We start from the raw sequence: 22,399 nt of genomic DNA, 5'->3' as shown, positions 1-22,399 counted from the left end.
TGCGGATAGATGAAGATCAAAGTCTTGCATCAAGTGTGGCCATGAGCAAGCATATCCTACTACAAGGAACAAACTATAAGGCTTTGATGGCCAAAATATTAAGAACATTTTAGGCTTGAAACCCAAAAAGTTAAAAACATCCCAAGACTTCAAAAATTTTGGATGCTCTTATAAAAAAATGTTTTCTAGATTCGAGATCAAAAGTATAACGATGGTAATCAGCTTTCATTTATTTAAAGCATTTAGCATTTAGCATTAAAAGAATTCTGCTCATCCTCTAGCGACAAAAAGTTTCTTACAGTTTCTATATAGGAATCATATCTATAAAGCAAGGTCTGTGATTCAAACTAGGTTAAAAGTAATCCACGGCAAACAGATTTTGGATGACAGCCAAACCAAAAAACAAACAAACTCAAACTCAATAATAAAGCTCAAAACCTCCTCACAGGTGAAATTTCAAAAGATGGTAGAAGTCTCTACAATAAAAGTCATAATATTTGAGAAAAAAATTCCTACGAAATCTTATATAACCACAAAAAATTAGGTTGGAAGGGTAGAGTTTTAACGGTAGACTTAAGTTTGGAACCTTAGGATCTGAGGATCCAAAAGTCCAAGAATTGTACAATAGGGCTCAGACTATAACCTGGAAGTCTATAAACCCCTCCCGAATTGAAATACTTATCAGATAGCCCAAAATCAACTTTCTCACCCGAATTTTAAAATGCTAAAAACGAGAAATTAACCAAAATTATATTTATACTTTGACCGATATTGTAGAAGTCTCTACAACACCAATAATTTTCTCCTCGCGATACCAAAATTTGCAAATAAGAAATCTCCTATCAACAACCCACCATACAAGAAGTTTTTAAAGTATTGCTCAATATTCGAATACCATAGCAGAGTCAAGAATTAACTTTGAACAGCACTCAACCCTTTAAAATAACAGCTTATAAAGAAAAAATAATGTTTATGTTTCTTTTCTTTAAACTTGATGTGAAGTAGTACAATGTGTACTTAGCTCGAGGCTAATCAATATCAACTGTTTGACTTAGCTTATCGATTACTACTAGACTATCTGAAGCCCGGGGGGGGGTACTACCCTTGTCGACCGACGGGGTGCTCCGCTGAGGTTCGAAAAATGAACCCTACGTGGGACTCTAAATTTGCGAAAAAAGTGACCCTGAATGGGACTGAAATTCCAAAATTTTCTACTTTTTTCCCAAATTTTCCAAAAATAGGCACCCTACGTGAGACTGATTTTTCTATTTTGGTGTTTTTGCGACCCTACCTGGGACTCGTGGAGGTTAAGAAAGGTACCCTGACCAGCGGAGCATCCCCGTAACCCATCTTGCCCTAGTACCCCCCCCTCCTTATTGACAAATAAAAAATGTCATTCATAAAAGCGCTATACAAACTTGAAATTTGAGTTCAAGCTCTCTTAGATAGCACTTCAATATAGTGTGGATTCGAGTCACATGATTGACACGTTTTTCAGTTCTTCTTTTTCATTTTGATTAACTTCATTTCTCTCTTGTCTTTCCACGATCGTATCTAGCATTCGTCCACCAATCCACGTGATTAGAGAGTAAAAAAGAAATCCACCAATAATGATTCCCACAGCTGTTCCAACAACTTCGCTATCAAGCGGTCTGACGATTGCAAAACCACTTATCAAAGCTACGGTATCGGTAATATAATTTAACGCAGCGAGCGCCTGACGATGAAAATGAGAACCAATTACAGAGCCTGAAACAAAAAAAAAGAATTTCCGAAATGAAGGATCATTAATTTTACGAGCACCTCCAGCGGACCCAAAGTTCACGCATTCATGCTGTATGCAATTTATTCATTGATATTGTAATACTGAACAAAATTTGGCTAAAAAGGAAAAATAACACATTCACGCTATCAAAAATTGGATTCTTATGTTCACGCCAATATTTTCAATACACTCTTCTCGAGATGCATAAATTTATTGTTGTCCTCGTTTTCAAACAGATTTCATTGCTATAAAATTACGGGAAAATTACATATTCACAATAATAATTGTGTTGGTTACACCTCATGAGACATTTTGAATTTCAAGTACTTTTGTTTTAGAGTTAATGTTTGCCTTTTGAGAATTTAAATTGGTTTAAATGTATAATCGCACGATGGGTTATTTTTTCTTATTTGGCGCCCCCTCAAAGAGAGCAATTAATCGTTAATTGCATCCTGTAGAGAGCAATTAATCGTTAATCACACTCTCCAATGCCGCGCCAATGTTTACAAAATCGATTTTAATGTTTTTTCTTACATTTTTTTTGCATCGAACGTTTTAATTGCATTCGAAATTTATTTTGTGAGAAAGAAAATCAATAATCAACAATAAAAGAAAGACATAAAGAGAAGAGAAAAATGTAAAACTCTCAGTGTAATTTCTGTAATTTACTTTCCTAACTGGGAAAAAGTAGTGAAAGCCATTGTGCGATTAGCTCGTAATCACATAATAACTCGTACAATTCGAAAATTGCACTCGTGATTTTTTTGTTTCGAATTTTCCTCGTCCTTTCGGACTCGGAAAATTAATAACAAAAAAAATCACTCGTGCAATTATATTCGAATTGCACTCGTTATCATGTGATTACATATACTAATTTCATAGCAATGAAATCTGTTTGAAAACAAGGACAGCAATAAATTTATGCATCTCGAGAAGAGTGTATTCACGTATTCATGTCCACACTAACCGCTAGGAAACCCTTTTACTTTAAAACTCGCCTAGTCTCTTTGAACTGCTATCACTGAAAATCTGTGTATGAATGTTTTTTATCTGATAGCATTATTATATACACAAAATTTGTCTGATTATTCCACAACATCGAACAATTACTGTTTTGACACCAAATGTTGCAATATGACTATTGAGGCTAGAAAGTACTGTTAACATGCTGTGTTTTACCGTATCTACATCGTTGATCTTTATAAAATCATTCTGTTTTTTTTCTGAGTCACTTATATCTTGATGCCCTAGTATTAAAAAACATTCTACATCGATAATAGGCTACTCCAGGAAAAAAATGTACCCCATATGTTGAGGAGGTATTTTTTAGGAAAAGTGACCCCTTGGATTTTTTCTTTATTTTTTTGACCATCCTGGATTTTCCAGCAAAAACCAGACTGCTTTGGATTTTTTATTTTTCAGACCACCCTGAACATCGCACCTCCTCAATGGGTATATAAGCCATATGATACTTCTGAAATAACCCATAATAGAAAGACACAAACACCTTATAAAAAGACTTATTTGACTTACTTGACTTAAGTGTATAATCCCACGGGGATCTTTGCACACTTCTAGGAGACAAACTCTTTCCACTTTTCTCTGTTACGGGCACGGTGCTCAGCAGTGAGAAGGGGGTGTCTTATAAAATATATCAATAATTACCTAGCGGAGCTCCAACTACTACAATCGGAAGTGCCACACCTACATATTTCCATGCCTCTACATTTATTGGAGTGATCATAATATTCTTCCAATACATTCCAAACATTGAATTGATTGCCATGAGAACAATAGACGTCGGTGTCGCCGTTTTCTCCGTCACACGGAATAATAACGTTAGAATACTGAAGCAACAAATATCAATACCAGTTCCAGACAGTCCAGTAAATACTCCACCAACAAAACCTAAGAAAAAGGAAATTTGAATCAACTTATGGGGTTGAGATTTAAGAAAGCCCGAAGCAGTAGCGTAGACAAGGGGCGCAACCCAGCTGGCACACAACGTTGTTTCAACGTTTATTTAACGTTCACAACGTCCATATAACGTTAGATGAACGTTGAAACAACGTTGTGTGCCAGCTGGGAAGATTTGTGTTGTGATTTTTATGACCCAGTAATTATCTTTTTACATTACAAATAGATAATTACAGTGTCATAAAAATCTGCTCTTTGCGCCCCCTTGTCAACGCTACTGCGAAGGGCTTTGTAATGTCACGTAACCTCGCTATGATTTCCTACTGAAATACAGCACAATTTTTAGTCAAATCACTCAAATTTTGTCAAAATTTGTCGTATATTTATATTCTTGTATTATTGTATTATAGCTAACACGGTGCGTACATAGACTAAAGAAAAATTTCAAAATTTTTCTTTAGTCTATGTAGCCTGGGAATCCATGCTATGATTTCTTCTTTGATAAACTGATGGCGAAATGTATAGCATGGTACGGGCTGAGAGTTTGAATTTCTCAGATCCTAATAACGGTTGAAAACATAGCCAATCAAATTTTGTTATTCTTTTACTGGTCACACTTTCTTAGAGAAAGCGCAACTTTCGAAATTTGGTTTTTATTTTAGTAAGTGAGGACAGCGCTAAATTCGAATTTCCCACTGTAAAAAATGTGAGTCCAATATTGGACTCACAGCTCGAACCCGTCTTGTAAAAAAACACACGACGGGTCTCCTGTCTATAGTCTATGGTGCGTATTATTATATTACGTATCTATTACATTTGAAAGATAGTATATTCAGTCGGTAGCATAACTTCATAGTGTACGGTCATATAAAACAACATGGTCCTTCGAACCGGATGTTAGAAATACATGAAATTTGAGAAGTTATGTATTTGTTTTTCTTTAATTAGTTTTTGTGAAAAACGTGTTTTCACTGAAGAAATTATTTGCTTGAACCCTTGAACTCGGGTGAAGTTCAATGTTGTGATTTTTATAAGCTTGGTAGCTTGTTTGAACTCGGGTGAAGTTCAATGTTTTGATTTTTGTAAGCTTGGTAGCTTATGTATGGTGAACTTATTTTGAACTTGAATGTTCATATGGTCACATTGTTGTTTTGAACTTGGACAGTTCATATAATTGAGTAATTTGATTGATTATATTGTTTAATTTGGAACTTGATACTTGATTGTTGGTTCCTGTTATTGATTTAAATTGTTTATTTGGAACTTGATGTTCCTGGATTGTGGATTATTAATAATTTTGAATTTCATTGACTGTATGTATGGTTCTTGACTCTGTTTCTCTCGCCTTAACTTGTGCTCGCTGGTGGTGTGAGTGAAGATTAGTAATTCAAATAAATAAGATATAAAATAAATAAGAAATAAAACAAAAATCAAAAATCAAAATGTCTACAGATGCAGATAAAAATGTTAAAAGGCAGAGAGCAGGGTTCATGAACTACATGGACAAATTGTTCAATGGTTAAATAAAAAGGATCATGTCACTGGAAGAAGTTGACCAAAATAGCTTGGATTATTTAAAAACAATAAATGAAACTTTGAGTGTGAAGTTAGAGAAAGTTTTGGAAATCGATCAACATCTAGTGATCAATGTGAGGAAGATGAAGACTACGCCAAATGATTCAAAGGGAGAGAGCACACATAATAAAGAAAAGGATGAGAGTGATAACATCACATGTTTGTCTACACACAGTTGTTAAGTATACTTACAAACAGCTACTGCAACGATTTGAAGCCCGAACGTCTCCAAAGAAATGAGAATTTTATTTGATCTCGGTTCACAACTGTCGTATATTTCCCCCACTGTTGCTAAGCAACTGAAACTTAGTTCCGATGAAACAAAAAACATTTGTATTAAAACTTTTGGTGGTCACGTCGAATCGAAAACCCTCGACGTTTTTAAAGTGAAAGTTCAAACCAATGAAGGTCCAGAAGAAATTAAACTTTGTTGCAATGAAATTTGTCATCCCATACGAAATGATTTCGTTTATGATGTTAGTAGTCTGCCCGAATTCCAAAATTTACAAGTTGCTGACAAAGGACTTGTTTGTGAAAAGTCTTTACGCGTTGATCTTCTTATCGGTGCCGATAACTTCTGGAAATTTGTAAAGAATAAAACTATTCGTAGTTCCAAGGGACTAGTTGGAACGGATACTAAGCTGGGCTATATTTTCTCAGGCCCACTCACAGCTGACACAGTTTGCTCAACAACTCAAGCTTCTGTTACTCTGTCTGCACACACGCTTAACTGTCAGACATGTGATATTGATTCAACTTTGAAAAAGTTTTGGGAAATCGAAGAAGTGGGTAGAACTGAAAGCCCAAAGGAAGTTGTTTTACAAGAGTTCGAAAGTAAAATTAAATTCGAACAAGATCGTTATGAAGTTCAGCTTCCATTCATTGAGAAACATGAAATTTTAAAGGACAATCTCTACAACTCTACGCGTCGAATGAACAGTCTGCTTACGAAATTTAAGACTAACGAACAATTGTTACACGATTATGATGAAATCATCAAAGATCAACTTCGACAAGGCATCATTGAAGTCGCTCCTGATACGTCTATTGAAGGACAAACGTACTACATGCCACACCGACCTGTTCTACGATTAGACAGGCTGACAACCAAGATTCGCATGGTGTTCGACGCCAGCTCCTCTGTTGATGGTCCCGCTTTGAACGATTGCTTACACGCTGGTCCGTCGCTTACTTCGTCACTTTTCGGGACGTTACTTCGATTCCGAGCCAAGAAGATTGGTATCATCGCAGATTTGGAGAAAGCTTTTCTACAAATTCGACTCAACGAGAAAGATCGTGATTACGTACGATTCCTTTGGATTAAGAACATCAATGACATCAATTTCGACAATTTCTACAACAATGATCTCGTGACGTATCGCTTCTGTCGTGTCCTCTTTGGAGTGACATCGTCGCCGTTCCTGCTCAACGCAACATTACGTCATCACGTCAACAAACACGAAAATGAACTGTTTCGAAACACGGTATTGAATTCTCTTCATGTCGACGACCTTTCTACGAGCTTCGACAGTATGCAAGAAGCCTTCGACTTCTACAAGAACTGTAAGTCTCATTTTGCTCTTGCGAGCTTAAACTTACGAAAATTGCAATCGAACTGTGCAAATCTAGAAGCAAAAGTTAAAAATTGTTACATGAGTGATCTACATGAAACTATTAATCACTCGGTATTCCTTGGGATAAAACTAATGACTCGCTGGTTATTAGTTTGAGTGAAATTCTACGTAAAGTGAATTTCGAAAACCCTACGAAAAGAAACGTTATACAATTCGCTTCATCAATCTTTGACCCATTGGGGTTGATTAATCCACTCGTCGTGAAATTTAAACTGTTATTTCAAAAACTTTGTACACAAAACTTACAATGGGATGAGCCCATTCCTGACGACTCGTTGAAAAGTTGGAAAGAACTGATTTACTGATTTGAGAGAATGTAGTGAAATTCGTTTTAATAGAGCTTATGATTCCAACATACAATGGAAATATTACGTCGCATGAACTTCACGGTTTTAGCGACGCGTCGCAAGACGCCTACGGTTGTTGTGTTTACCTGAAGCCCACTGTCGATTCGGGCGTTGCTACACCGTCACTCGTTGCGAGCAAATCGAGAGTTGCTCCACTCAAGAAAAAGACAATGCCCCAACTCGAACTATTAGGGGCCCAACTACTTTCTCGATTATTGAAACAAGTTACCTCCGAGCTACAAAGTAAAATTATTATTGATACGTGTTACGCTTGGACTGATTCAAGCATTGTTTATTGCTGGTTGAAAAATGAGAAACTTTACAAACAATTTGTACAAAATCGCGTTAATGAAATTCGTGAAAATGATACGATAAAAGTTTGGAAACTTGTAGACACTTCGAACAATCCATCTGATGACAATTCGAGAGGACTTCTCTTCTCACAATTGAAGAACAACGAAAAATGGTTCCATGGTCCATCCTTCTTGTCTGGTCCAGAATCTTCCTGGCCTGACTTGAAGCCTGGTGATAAATTTACAGAAAAACTTACTGAGAACACTGTTAGCTTTTATTCTGGGAGTTGTCAATTTACTGATTTGACAACTGATGAGAAAATTACTTGTTTAACTTGTGATGAGAGTATTGATTTGATCCCCATTGAAAAGTTTCATGTCGTTCGTGAGTATAGGGGCGACATGGAACAAGAAGAAACGGAAGGGGTTTTTAGTTTAAACACACAATTCGATGAGCCGACTTTACAGGCAATAATCGAATATAAGAGATTTAGTTCATTGTCAAAATTGCTTCGTGTGATGGCCATGGTGATTGGCTTCATACGTAAGTTAGGAGATAGAGTTAAAAAGAAGAAAGAAGAAAGAAGACAACTTATACAATTATTGAAACTAATAATAACAATGAAATTGATGATATGGTCCAAGCAAAACTTATTTTGCTCAAGGACGTACAAGAAGACTTTGATGACAAACAATTTGATCAAACGAAGAAATCACTCAACGTATTCACAGATTCCAACGGCATCCTTCGTTGTCATGGTCGTATTGGCAACGCTCCTGTTCCGTTCGATACAAAGTATCCAATCCTACTTCCAAGACGTCATCCGTTCACACTACTGGTCGTTCGTGACAGCCACGTTAGCGTTGGTCACAACAAGACGAAAGAAACTTTGAATCACCTACGTCAATCGTACTGGATTCCAAAAGGACGTTCACTCGTAAGAACTGTTATTAACAAATGTCAACTTTGTAAATTCTTTGAAGGACAAAAGTGTCGGTACCCTGATGTCCCTATTCTTCCAAAAGAACGTCTTGATAAAAACTTTGCTTTTACAAATATTGGCGTGGACTACGCTGGTCCCATCCATATTCGAAACACGTTTTGTACCGATGAATCTACATACAAAGCATGGATCGCGTTGATCACATGCTCCACGACACGAGCTGTTTATTTAGACATTGCTGGAGATTACGGCTCCGACGCCTTTATTCAAATGCTTGAGCGCTTCTTTAATCGTTATGGTGCTCCAAGCAAAGTCGTAAGTGATAATGGCTCAAACTTCACGTCAAACGCAACGAAAGAATTCGCAAAATCGAGAATGATTCGTTGGTCGTACAACATCGAAGCCGCCCCCTGGCAGGGTGGTATGTTTGAAAGGATGATTCAATCCACGAAACGAATTTTGAAGAAGTCTCTACGAAAAGAGATACTAACTTATAACGAACTGTTAACGTTATTGAAGAGAATTGAAAACATTCTGAACAACATACCGTTGACTTACGTTTACGATTCTGAAGTTGGACATCCACCATTAACGCCCAACCATCTCATTTACGGGCGTAAGATCGAAACAACAAACGTAAATACGGACAGCAACGACAACGCTGACGTATTAACATGTGACAATTTAAAACGTATTTTAACTTTCTTCTGGCAACAATGGAAAGTCGAATATATAACCAGCTTGCGAGAACGGGACTATGTTAAAAGCAAGCGTGGTATTGATACCACTATCAAAGTTGGTGACGTTTGTTTGATCGAAGACACGGGCTCTAGAAATACTTGGAAAATGGGTCGTGTCGAAGAAACTATTAGTGGTAAAGACAATCAAGTTCGTGCAACAGTCGTAAAGACAATTAATGGCCCTTTGCGTCGGCCCATAAACAAACTTGTAATTATTGAAAGCACCAAAGACGAGAAACAAGAGATACTGTAGACTTGCAAGGCGTCAAATTCGTACAAAACGCCAAAGAAGAAATTAAAAATTTTGAGTAGTTTATTATACAGTCCTTTATATTTCGGTTTTTACGGTATATATATTTTAAATGAGAAACGTAGTTTTGTTACTATATTTCTTCGGTATTTTTAGACTCATTCGGTGGTGGGGAGTGTCGTATATTTATATTCTTGTATTATTGTATTATAGCTAACACGGTGCGTATTATTATATTACGTATCTATTACATTTGAAAGATAGTATATTCAGTCGGTAGCATAACTTCATAGTGTACGGTCATATAAAACCACAAAATTCGACAAATTAAATCCCCGCCAAAATTAATTCATTTAAGGTAGCTTTTCTTTTCAAATTATTGAGGGGTTCATAAAAATTTATTTCAGAGAGACAAACCTGTTATAATCAAGATGAGAGCTTTCCACCAACAAAACTCTGGGATGATTTTAAACGTTTTTCTTTTATGAACACGGTTCAGTAGAAAGAGTGCAAAAGCGAAAGCGAAGAACAAGGACACAAAGCCCATCTTTTTGACTTGAGGTCGAAGTCGTGTATCCAAATCTTCTAACGATAGAATGCAGCCAAATAAACCACCAAAGGAGCAAAAAATGATCGCTCGCCATTCAACTCGGATCTAATGGGAAAATTATTTCAATCTTTAAGCTATACCTTTTCATAAATTACGTTACGAACATCACTTGCCTCGTTTTGAAATTATTGCCATGGTGATTAACGTCCCAGCAGATTTAATCAAAACTACTTCCTATTCATAAAAGAATCATTTAATGTCTCAAGAGACATAATCACCATGGTAATTGTTCGAATACGAGGCAAGTGATGTTCGTGACGTAATTTATGAAAAGGTCTATTGACTCTCTATTTCAAATTCGAATGGGGTAGCTTATTTGCTCGAATAACAGAAAGATTCGAACTACGGAAAGTGTTTTAAGAGAGATCCTCCTTGATGGGAACTGGAACTTAGTTCCAATTATAGACAAATTCCAACAATACATCCCTGTGTCACAGACCCGCTGGAACCTCAGCTCCACTGGAAAATTAAGCAAGAATTTCGTCCCCGGTGGGAAAATACCCTTGAATTTCAGCCCCATTGAGAGATTGACTTTGATTTCATCCCCACTCGAAATTCCATGCACACCAAAAACATCCACTGGATTTTTTAACCTTGGAATAATAGAATTTCTATCCCCATTAGGATTGAAATAGGAATTTTTATCCCCACTGAGGAAAAAAGTTACACCAGGGCTGAGAGACAGGGGTGTAAAAGTAGAAGTTTGAATAAGCGGGAGTCTACTGTATACGTTGTTTCATAATTAATTACAAAATTTGAGTTCCACTAGAACCTAAGAAACAATTAAAAAAAGATTGTAAGAATATTTGTCCTAAAAAATGTTAGGGTTCCACTCTAGCTGCACTAAGAATACGAACTTAGGCGAGGCCAATTTAATCTGGATCCCCCCTGTATCATCCTTCCAAACCCCATTCTTTTTATTGTAAAGCGAGACCAATTTGATCAGTTGTTTTACGGACCCGACCGACCCGGAAATTCCAAAAATCGAAATAAAAATAAAATTAATTTTTGTTGTACATTTTTATTGGTCAGCCGAAGCTGAGCATTCAAATAGGTAAAATTTTCCACCATAAGACGGCAAAAAAAATCCGATTTTCCGATCTCACTTTGATTTCTAAACTTTCTTCCGATCGGGTTAACTTTTTGGGTACTTTTAGCGTGCGTTGTTTTTACAGATCATAATGTAGTGTTTCAAGATGGCGGCTCAAGCAAAGTCAGATGTGATAAGTCAGTACAGTGTTGTACCAAAGTATTTCCAGTGTAAATCTGTTGCAAGCTTCAATTTCTGTCATTTATTTTTTTAACTCGGCAATTCAAACACAGGATTTTCATCAAGGGGATTCTTTTTCTACATCTTTTGAAGGTTTAAATGTTAAAGCCGTTTGCTCAAGTTTTTGTTTATGTTGAATTTTCTGATACTTTTTATTGCTGCTCTTTAATAGTTTTTGCAATAAAAACATATTTTTCTTGTTTGCCTCTAGGGGGATTGATGGTGTTATAATGTTATTGGAATTTGATAAAGTTTACAAAAGTACAGCTACTGTATAAATTTGATAAAGACCGGATGCAATTGTGCTTTTTTGGACTTGGACGTGTTTGTGATAAGGTGAATCGCAGAAAATTGTTTGGTTCCCGTCATTTCTACTACGTCGTTCGGTCGGTCGGTCGGTCGAAAATATTTTTCTGTTAAGAAGCAGCTACATCTTGTTGAAAGGGAATCCGTGTGGACTGATCCGAATTTTAAAATTGAGAAACCGTGGATAAACTGGTGTTTTCGGTTTACTCTCCATTAGCATGCGGCTCTCTACTTCGATTTGAAAACTTGTAAACACAGAGCGTGCAGAGGTCGACAGTGGAAATCCAGCAAAGCAGCGGAAAAGCTTTCCGACTACTCTCCAACTCTACCTGCTGACCGTAAATCAGCACAGAAGAGAGGACTCCCAGTTGAAATTAATTGCTACACCGCTGCCCTGTTGAATTTATTTATTATGGTTGTGTGTTTATTCCGCCAAGGCGGTAAATCAATCGCCCAAAATCATAGACCAATCAAAAGCGAGTTTAAAGCAAAACGGGGGGAAAATGAGCTTTCCCGCATAGTTATGAATTTTAAGTTTTGCTTTCGATTATCATTTGCGACCAGCAAAGTCTTCAAGATGGTTGTGTGCACGTTGTGTAACTTGACGGTACTAAACTACAAAATTTATTTACGCAGACTGGAGGGGCCATCCATGATAGTACGTACGCAGTGAAAGGGGGAGATGGGGGTTTAGCAAAAGCGTACATCTATTGTTTAAACGAAGTCATTTCTATTGTTCTCTGCGTACAAGGGGGGGAGGGGGTGTCAAATATTTGGAAAATCTTTGTGTACGTACTATATGGACGGCCCCGGATACAAATTGTGTTTTTCAAGATTTTGTGATTTTGCTTCAAGTCCAAAGTAGGACAATGATCAGTCACATTTTTGGACCTAGGCGGTCATCGAAAAATTGTTCCATTCGCTTCACCCGCCCGCATCAAATTTTCTGCTGATTTTCCTGTGCGGAGATGCGGAAAAAAATCTAGGAAAAGCAATTTGTTCTTTTAAAGTATAGCTATTTCTCAATTGCTCTGACGACCATCGAAAAATTGTTTTGCTCGCGTTACCACCCGCCCCTGAGTTACTGGCGTGATTAAAAAAAAACCGGGAATGTTTTTGACCGCCCGTCTGCCTGCATGCATTTTTAACACCCGTTGCGACGCGAACAGAGCATTTTTTCGATGACCGCCCTACCTGGAGGTCCTATAAATTAACCTGTGTTCATTCGTCTGTCCATCCGTTCGTCTGTTACCAACTTTTCTCGGGATTGAATCATAGGAATTGTTCACGTGTTCATTTTTCATTCAGGTAGGTCCATAAATGTATCACTTGTTTTTAATGGAATTGCAGAAAGTTACGACAAATGGCTTTTTGACTTTGAATAATTAAAAAACGAAACAATTTGTTCAACAGTTCTGGACGCAAATTATGTTTTTCTGACCTTGCCAAATTTTGGCTTTGACTGAATAGTAGTCAGTTTTTACATACCTCATTGGCCTTGCAGACAACTGACAAATGGTTTCTGTAATTTGACCAAGTCTACCAAAATACAGTTCCTGTTGAAATGTTATAAATATGAACTACGTTTTGCAAAGTTTTTGATGCAAATTGTGTTTTTCTGGAGTTTGCGCTTCGTGACTTAAAGTTTGTAGCTTGTTAGTTGAAAGTGTTATTGGAGTTTTATCAAGTAAAACAAAAAGTACAGTTTCTATGTATATTTGATGGACATCTTCATTTTGGTTCTGACGTATTGGCAATTTTCTTATTTATTTCTAGTATAACACTTTGGTCAGATATGGATATTGTCTACATCCAACAGAAAAAAATGTATCATAACTAACTGGAATGAAATTAACAAAAAGTTGTTTCTCTTTTATTTTGTAGTAATGAACTATAGCTTAATTGTTTGATGTCATAGAAACAGTGCTACAATGCTAAAGAGAAGTATACTTTGAGCTTCTCGTGGGGGGGGGGGGTTGGAGGAGCTCTCAGGCTTGTTTTAAATAATTTTAAATCAAATTATCAAATGTTTCACATTTTGTACATCATTCAACATTTTTAGTCTACTCTGTTTCAGTACATCTCTTACATTTGTTAACCCACTTATTAAAGCTATGTAGCTAAGCTCTATTGGCTGACCTTCCAGCCTCGGCTGGTTTATTTTCATTGCTTTACACTCCCAAATTTTCAAAACTTTTTCAAAACCGGGTCGGTAATTTTTCCAAGGCGTTAAGAATTTTATTTTTCATTTTATCCATATGAAATCGATCTTTTTGGGTCTTTTAGTATGCTATTTCGCATTTTGTCAAGATGTAGTAGTTTTTGCTGCCTTTTAAGGAGATTTTATAGGTGGAAACCTACTTTTATCTTTATTTCTTTCTCCTACCAACCGACCGAGGTAGCTTGGCCCGTGAAACAACTAATCAAATTGGTCTCGCCTTACAATAAGAAAGGGCTTTGGAATTATGATACATGGGCGATGCAATAAGAGAAACATACCCTCATCCAGAAGATGGTGAACATTGCAGAACCCATACCGAACGATTGTAAGTTTAAGGAGAAATCTCTTGCAACGGGAGGTGCAATACTGAGTGCTAAAGTCATCACCGGAAAGAAAACTGAGCCTCCACCTTCACTTGTCAATCCTGAATGTTTTGAGAAAGTAAGTATATATTATAACGTTTTGTTTAAAAAGATTTATTCCCAAATAAATGAGAAAGCTTCAATGACAGACTTGCACCGGAATGGACTGTGTTCGAATCCCAAGCACTTCCAGGAAGGGTGTTATAGGGAAATATGGTGATAGACTCTCTACCTTCACGCATATAACATTCTCTTTCAATCTGGCTGATAATCGGAGTATCGATTTGACGTCAAATGAGCTAAGTAAAGCTCAAATTGCAGATGTAGAACGATGAACTCGGTACACATAAATGAGTCTTTGTTGTTGTTAGGATTTCGAGGTTCGAAGAACGGTATTATTAGAAAGAATTTCAGTGTGTTTTCAATTAGTAAAAAAACAGTAGGCTCTCTTTAACCCTTCTGAATATTCAGGTTTAGATGTTCCTAAATTATTTCAAATGCCTAATTTTTCTCACTTAATAGGTCAAAAGGCTTTAGTCAACTGAACCCCCTAAGCGCCATAAAAAATATATAGAGGCACAAATGACAAAAAAATCAAAAAAAAAAAACACAAAAAAAATCGAAAAAATCAAAAATCATTTCGTACGCTTTTTTAGGAGTGCTTTACCCTTCGATTTCCATGACTGCAAAAAATGAATTTTACAAACCTGCGATTAATGATCCAAAAATTGCCATAATCGATATCCGATAATTGGAGTCAATTCGGAATAGATCCCAATGGTCATATTTAATGAAATAAGCCAACCAGAACAAATGAAAGAACAATGCAGGGATCATCATTCCAATTAGCCTTCGATGTTTGATCATAACTCTTTGTTGCCATGGCAATGTCTCAATTTCAAGCTTTCGAAGCTCGTCTTCATAATTTTCATTCAATGCTTGACCTTTAGATGGAATGGTCAACAGAATATTAATCATGTTTTTTCATTTGACGTTTTTTATAAGAACAAACTATATAAAAACATAAGACTTCGATAGCCAAAATGTTAAGAGCAAGTTAAGAACATTTTAAGGCTTTGCAGACTCTAAAACATCCAATTTTTCTTAGGAAAATGCGAAAAAAATGTGAAAATAAGAACATGTTAAGAACATTTTTAGGCTTAAAACTCAAAAAGTAAAGGACGTCCGAAGGCTTCAATAATTTTGGATGTTCTTATAAAAGAAACGCGTATTCTTATTTTTTGATGATTTTCAGGCTCAAATATTCTTAGAATTTTCTTACTATACATATTTTATTCATTTAATGGCTTAAAATGGGGTTTAAACTCAGCATTTTCAAGTTTCACAATTTTTCAAGAGTAGTCAAAAGAAAAATTAGTCAAAATCTTAAGGATTTTACCTTCAAACAAATATTTCTTTAAAAATTGTAAAGGAGTTCTTCTTTCTCTGATTACTTCACCATTTTGGTTGCTCGTTGATTCTTTTCCCACCATTCTTGTATTTGTGTGTTATGATTTTAAAGCCTGCAAAAAATAAAAGACAAATAAATTAAAATGATATAAGTATTACTCTGCTAAAAGGTCTGTACCATGAGAGTTTCTAAACATCGACCAGAAATGGCGACCACGACCAACGACCACGACCGGCAACCAGATAAATTTGGGTTATCGAGTTTATCTGCTCTCTCAACGTTATATGCCAACTTGGGATAAGTACACGGCAAGGGAATAGGAAATTTCAATGAAAATAACCTGATACAAAAGACAACAGCATAAGCAAGGAATACTCGGATCCCTAGTGTCTTATGAGCGAAAACTCGACCTACGACCTTAATTTTTCAAGCTAGCTCACATAATTCCATCCAAAATTTTGTGCCAGCTAATCTCCATGCTGATTTGCATGTGTCATTTGCGTGCAACATCTTATAGCAAATAGCGAAATTTACAATACATAGTTTCAAATAAACTGGTCAACCAAGATAACAAGTGTCTTAACCTCAAAAAAAACAAAATTAGATTAAACAAGATTCGCAAAATTGCGACTAAAAATTCTCAAAATACTGACTTTTTTCAAAAGAATTTGTCGCTGTGGGTCGTCAATATTATGATTAGTGATCTTTTTTTTTATTATTTGCTTTTTAAATATGAACTGCTGTGAACTGCAGTGCACTGTTATCAGGTAGAATAATATCTTACCTTGGCCGCGTCAACGTCTAGTCAGATTCCTTTTGTTAAAAGTGATTATTGGGCTTTTCCAGAAAGAGAACGTAAACCCCCTGTTGAGGAGGTCCATTTCCGTTCCAGGGGAGTAAGGTTTGATATATGGCGGAATTGCATAGGAGATACAAAAATCTGTCAAAAATAACTGGAATTCCATGGGGGTAACTTTTTAAATCTTAATAAAATTCAGAATTACAGAGGGGTGTAAACATGAAATTGCCTGATCATAGCATATCCAGCCACATAGGGAGGTGTACGGTTTTTTCTGGAAAAGCCCATTGGTCATAAAAACAGTTTCTCAAAATCTGAAGCGAGGATAAGAATCCATTTATAAGGGTATATTTGTATTTTTTCAGAAAGATTTCATTTTGAAAAATGTTTGATATTTACAAAACCATTTCAGCTTAAATCTGAAATATTTTGTCTTGTAGTGAAACTCAGTGCTTTCATTAACTTTCACTTCAAAAACCATAATTTGAATTTCAATCTACATGAAAAGAATGACTAACTTAGGGGAGGGTTGGTAGGGGTTCGAGATACCATTTCCCCGTCAAAATTTAGCTGAATCCCGAAAATTGAAAAAAATAATAACTAACACCATCACACCGGCTTGTAGAGGTTAAAATACCGGTATAATGACAAAAGAATAAGGCTAAATACCGTCACCGTCTAATTTTAAAATACCGTTTTCCCGTCACTTTTTTCTTCAATTCAAATCCCGTAAAGCGTACCTAAAAAGGGCCAACCCCGTTACACCGTAAAGGTACAACCCCCCTCCCATTCAGGCAAAAACTTGACACCTAGATTTCTTTCGTTAGAATGAAAGTAGCTGATTTCGAATATATGATTTTTATTTGTATTGATGGGACCGATGTGCCCTAAATTTCCATTTGAAAATAATCAAATTATGTTCAAAATTTTAGAGAATTCAAAAGAATCTGATCAAAGATGTAAACACAGGCTCTCAAGTTTGGCATACTATTTTTTCCAATTCATAGAAAAAATTATTGGAGTGACAAAAGAGTCTGCTAAATCACGCGCCCATGCGCCTCTTTTTTTTCACGCGCCTTAATATTATCATGCGCCTTATATTTTTACATTACTTAATTTTTTTCATGCGCCCTTAGATTTTCACGTGCCCATATTTTCCACACGCCTTAATTTTTTTTCACGTGCCCATATTTTCCAGGCGCCTTTTTTTTTCACGCGCGCCCTAAAATTTTCACGCGCCCTAACTTTTACGTGCCTTGATTTTTCAACTTTCGCCTTATAGTTTTCAACCTGCACTAAGTAGGGGGGAAATTGTAAAATCAACTTTTTTAGTCAAAACACTTTTCTGGAAAGCTAAGGGGTAGGAGGATCAAAGTAACATGGGTGCCAATTTTTTTTCGGAAAAAAAGTTGAAAAAAGAGAGACCGGTTGTATGTTTTTGGAAAGCTCTTAAAAAATTAAGATTAGAGATATATAGGAACGATTATAGGTGATTTTTGTACCTAACTCAAGATATTGACCCTTAAAATAGTGTTTTTCAGCCACAATCACCCTCAAAATATATTGAGATTTTAGTGTTTTTTAACGTTTTTAGAATTTAAAGTTCGGGTAAGAATTACTATTTTAGCACTTCCACTTTCTTCCATTGAATATTTCGATTTTAGAGGGGTTTTGGCTTCTAGGCTATATTCCAAGCCTCATTCGAGCAAATGTGAGCTTTTAAATCCTGAGATCCTATGGTGCTAAGTCTTAAGTCTCATGTTAAAACTCAGAGATAAAACTCTAATTTCCAACTGTAGTTTAAGGCGCTTAAAAATCAATTGTGGTGTTCAAAATTACACTGGGAACTCCAATTTGTCTCAAATATTTAGTGGATGATTGCAGAAACAGCTATTTTGTCCACTTTTTGCATTTTTTGAAGCTCAATATCTCGAGTTAGATACAGAAATCACCTATACTCGCAATATATATCTAAAGTCAATTTTTTTGAGAGCCTTCCAGGCGCCTGGAAAATATGGGCTCGTGAAAAAAATGAAGGTGCGTGAAAAAATTAGGCGCGTGAAAAAAGAGGCGCACGAGGCGCGTGAACGCGTAAAAAATGTGTGCGTGAGGCGCGTGATTTAACAGACTCAGTGACAAAAGTGATTCAAAAGTATACACGCAGTTGAAATTCTGCATTTCAGCGTTAAAAATGTTGATAAAATATATCGCAAACTTATGAAAAAATATGAGAATAATTCTTTTGTGAATTACGAGTAATGTTCAAGTTCTATCAATCCTCTTACCTAAATGATTCAAAGAAATAAGATTGTGACGGAATACTGTCGGTATTTCTATACTAATTTCGAAATGCAAGCTGCATCGTTTATATATACTCATTATGTAATTAATATAAGATTACAAAAAAGAAATGAAATCATTACTACACACGGACAATAGAATTGCAATTAAGGGTCACATTCATTTTGAGGAAAAAAGCTTGATACATTTAATCTGATGATACTTAATGCTTTCTAACCTGATAACAGCTGTTCATAATTTTCTTACGTGCACGGTAAACCTCTGAAGGTGCTTGAAAATTTTACATCTGAGGAAAATAGTCCTCCCGTGAAAAATTCCATAACAAGAATCTTGTTGTGCGCCGAGGAAAGCCAAAAACTAATACGGCGCCCTATTCATAAACACAATCACGCAACTTTGTTGTCGTTTCTAGTCCTCTTAGAAGAACGCGGTCCTTACGATTTCGAGATAATATATTCGTCAGATTGTTATGTTTTCAAACATCCCTTTAGAGTTTTAGAGCTTCAGCGTGGTGTGCAGAAAACATTCCCAATCTGATCTCAGGTTAATTCTTTCTGGCTCTCTGCTGTCTGGTCAGACTTATTAGTAACACTAACAGACAGTAAGAGAGTCTGAAGAAAGAATGTTTAAAAACTGTCAAAATATACAATGCATTTTATAATAAAGCCAAATTTCTTTCTGGTTCTTTGAGTACTATAAATTTTTACAGGGTTTTTCTTAAGCCACGCTAAGAACGCGTGCATATACGCGACCACTTTCGAATTTCCTTCTATCCGCCTATGTAATCATCATCGACCCAAAAAAGCCGTTTTAAGAAAAATTTCCCTAGAATCAGGAAATTTTTAAATTGGTTTGCAAAAAACCTCAATAGCTCCTTAACATCAAGGGGTAAAAACTCGGAAAAGTCACGTACACTCTTTTTTCAAAGTAAAAAAAATCAGAAAAATCAGAACTAAAATCACAAAAGTCAAAAACAAAATCAAAATCCAATTAAGGTCAAAATCAAGAAAAAGAAATCAAAGTCAAAAAAATCACGTACCTTTTCTTTGGAGTGTTGCTGGGAGGGGCCCTTGATATGATTGTGAGAGATAACGTGAAGCTTGACGTGAAGTCAGTTTATATATTGCATGCCACGAACAGCTGCTTCAATTAGAATAATGGCTTTTTGAAAACAACAAAATAAAAACAACAATTATCGGATGAGGACATTCTTTAATAAAACAGGTCTCATTAACTATCACTCTCATTAAATGTTTTTTTTTTTAAATAAGAGCATCCAAAATTTTTGAAGCTTTCGGATGCTCTTAACTTTTTCAGATTCAAGCCAAGAAACTACAATGGTTTGATAAAAAAAATAGCAATAGTAACACAATGTCGGTCGTTGGTGGTCAGCAACAAAATGTAGTAGTTTCAATGTTGTAATAAAACTATTGGAAACAATGAGCATCACTAAAAATCTTAATAATTCCTTATGCTCTAATTTTGTCGGGAACATTTGAAAAAATTGGTCGTGGAAAAGTGACGAACTTGTAATTTTGGTCGGGGGAAAATGACGAAAATGCCTCTAGGTGACGAAATTTTTCCCCGACGAAAAAAAAACCCGACTGAATAAAACTCCGGTAGGTAGGTAGTTTCTCTCGATTAAAAATACAAGTATGCAAGTGTTTCTTTTTGTCGACCGCAAATTGCCATTGCCATGATTGCAAACCATATGCATTATAAAAACACTGGTCTGGAAGGCTTTCGTCTCTTTTTATTGTTAAAAGATGGAGCTTACGTACCAAAATCTATCTATTTCACAAACTTTTTGATCATGTGATTAGAAGATTTTGGTAACGTGATCAAAAAGTATGCAAATCGCAACTTGTCTTTTGATTGTAACAAAAGAAAATTGAACAAAAAGCTAAAACAATACATTGCCAGACCGGGATTTTCTAGCCTTAAAATGTTCTTACTTGTTCTTAACATTTTGGCCATCGAAGTCTTATGTTCTTATATAGTTTGTTCTTATAAAACAACGTGTATTGTATGAGATAAGTTGTTTGGTAAGCTTCTCTTTTGAAGAATGTATTATCTTAAAGATCATCAGGTCCTAATAGAATTTAAAGCCATTATAATTAAGAAGTTCAAGTGAACCCAAAAATTGGACGTTCTTATTGGACGTGTATAAGCCGTCACAAAGACGTCCAATATATGATCGATTGGACGCTAATGTATATTATGACGATGTGTAAAGATGTTTTGAAAACGTCCATATTGTACATACTTTAGATTGTAAAATAAATTACAAGGCATGACAAAGCTGTTTTATTTAGCGATGGAGCAATAGCCCTCTAATGCCCCTTTAATGACGTTTTTTATCTGAAAGCTTGATTATCTCCACATACCAGACAAAAGATAAGTACCTCTAAACCTGTTTTTATGTCATCAAAATAATAATTCGATTTATTATGGTATTACAGTATTTAGTATAGTATTATAGTATTGCAGTATTATGATGGTAACAATAGATTACACAGCGTCGGGTATTTTATCAAAAGTCACGATTTTCGATGATATGTGAGTTGTGAGCCCGGGAGGGGGTACTAGGGTTTCGAGCTGACGGGGGAGGTGCCACCCGACTTTTGACCCTTGGACCCTTACCAGGACTAAAAAGGAGAAAACAAAGGAATATTTTGTGAATTCTACGACCCTTATCGGGACAAATTTGACCAAATTTTGATCTTTCCGGGGATAAAAAGTAAAAAGAAATTTTCCAATTTCTCCGAGCCTTAGTGGGACTGAAATTTGATTTTCTGATTTCTCCGACCCTTAGCTTAGTTTGTTCTTATCCAAGCTGGTAGTTGAAAAACTTTCTAGTACATTGGTACTAACCTGATAACAGCTGTTCGTAATTTTCTAACGCACACGGTAAACCTCTGAAAGCGCTTGAAAATTATACATCTGAGGAAAATAGTCCTCCCGCAGAAAATTCTACAACAAGAATCTTGTTGTGCACCGAAAAGTTAAAAACTGATACGGCGCCCTATTCATAAACACAATCACGAAACTTTGTTGTCGTTCCTAGTCCTTTTAGACGAACGTGGTCCTTACGATTTCGAGATTGCATATTCGTCAGATTGTTATGTTTTCACACATCCCTTTAAAGCTTCAGCGTGGTGTGCAGAAAACATTCACAATCTCAGGTTAATTGGTAATAAAATTAGTAAATTTTATTTTTTGCATATTTCATGCATAACATGTTTGCGTAATTCATAAAATAGTACCGCTTATAAGGAGCTTACTTTAAACCATCACTTTGTTTTTGATTTTATGTTGCAAAAAAATAAATGCGTCTAAAATACCTCGAAAACGTTTCTATCTGTCTCTCATATGTCAAAGCATACACAGTTATAGTAAAGGCGGGAAAATATGGTGCTATGGCGTTATGGCGGTATACAGGAAAAAATCGGCGGGAGAATTTCAAAAAAACGGTAACGGTTAGACTGGCAACTCTAAAAAAACCCGTTAGCGAATTTTCTTCGACTTTGGGCTTTTTTCTTAGATAGTGATTCGTCTTAGAATATAAAATAGTCTAATGTCCAAAACTTTGGTAGTGGGTCGTAAAAATGTATAAAAAGTTTGTTTAGGAAACTGAACCAAACGTCATAATTA

General features: G+C 35.9%; 1 protein-coding gene across 1 annotated transcript; it reads right to left on the bottom strand.

The window, feature by feature from the left end:
- Positions 1 to 964: 964 nt before the first annotated feature.
- Positions 965 to 19,898, bottom strand: LOC136805302 (uncharacterized). Its single transcript, XM_067061883.1, has 7 exons — positions 19,785 to 19,898; positions 15,634 to 15,757; positions 14,942 to 15,178; positions 14,151 to 14,296; positions 9,883 to 10,120; positions 3,431 to 3,673; positions 965 to 1,749 (listed from the first exon to the last, which is right to left on the bottom strand). The coding sequence occupies exons 2-7, from the start codon at positions 15,725 to 15,727 to the stop codon at positions 1,475 to 1,477; spliced, it is 1,233 nt and encodes a 410-aa protein (XP_066917984.1). The 5' UTR covers positions 15,728 to 15,757; positions 19,785 to 19,898; the 3' UTR covers positions 965 to 1,474.
- Positions 19,899 to 22,399: the final 2,501 nt, after the last annotated feature.

The sequence above is a fragment of the Clytia hemisphaerica genome, unplaced genomic scaffold (genome assembly GCF_902728285.1).
Source record: "Clytia hemisphaerica strain Z4C2 unplaced genomic scaffold, Clytia hemisphaerica genome assembly, whole genome shotgun sequence".
Classification (NCBI taxonomy): Eukaryota; Metazoa; Cnidaria; class Hydrozoa; order Leptothecata; family Clytiidae; genus Clytia; species Clytia hemisphaerica.
Note: the sequence above shows the minus strand (reverse complement) of the source record. Positions and strands in the feature narration are given on the sequence as shown.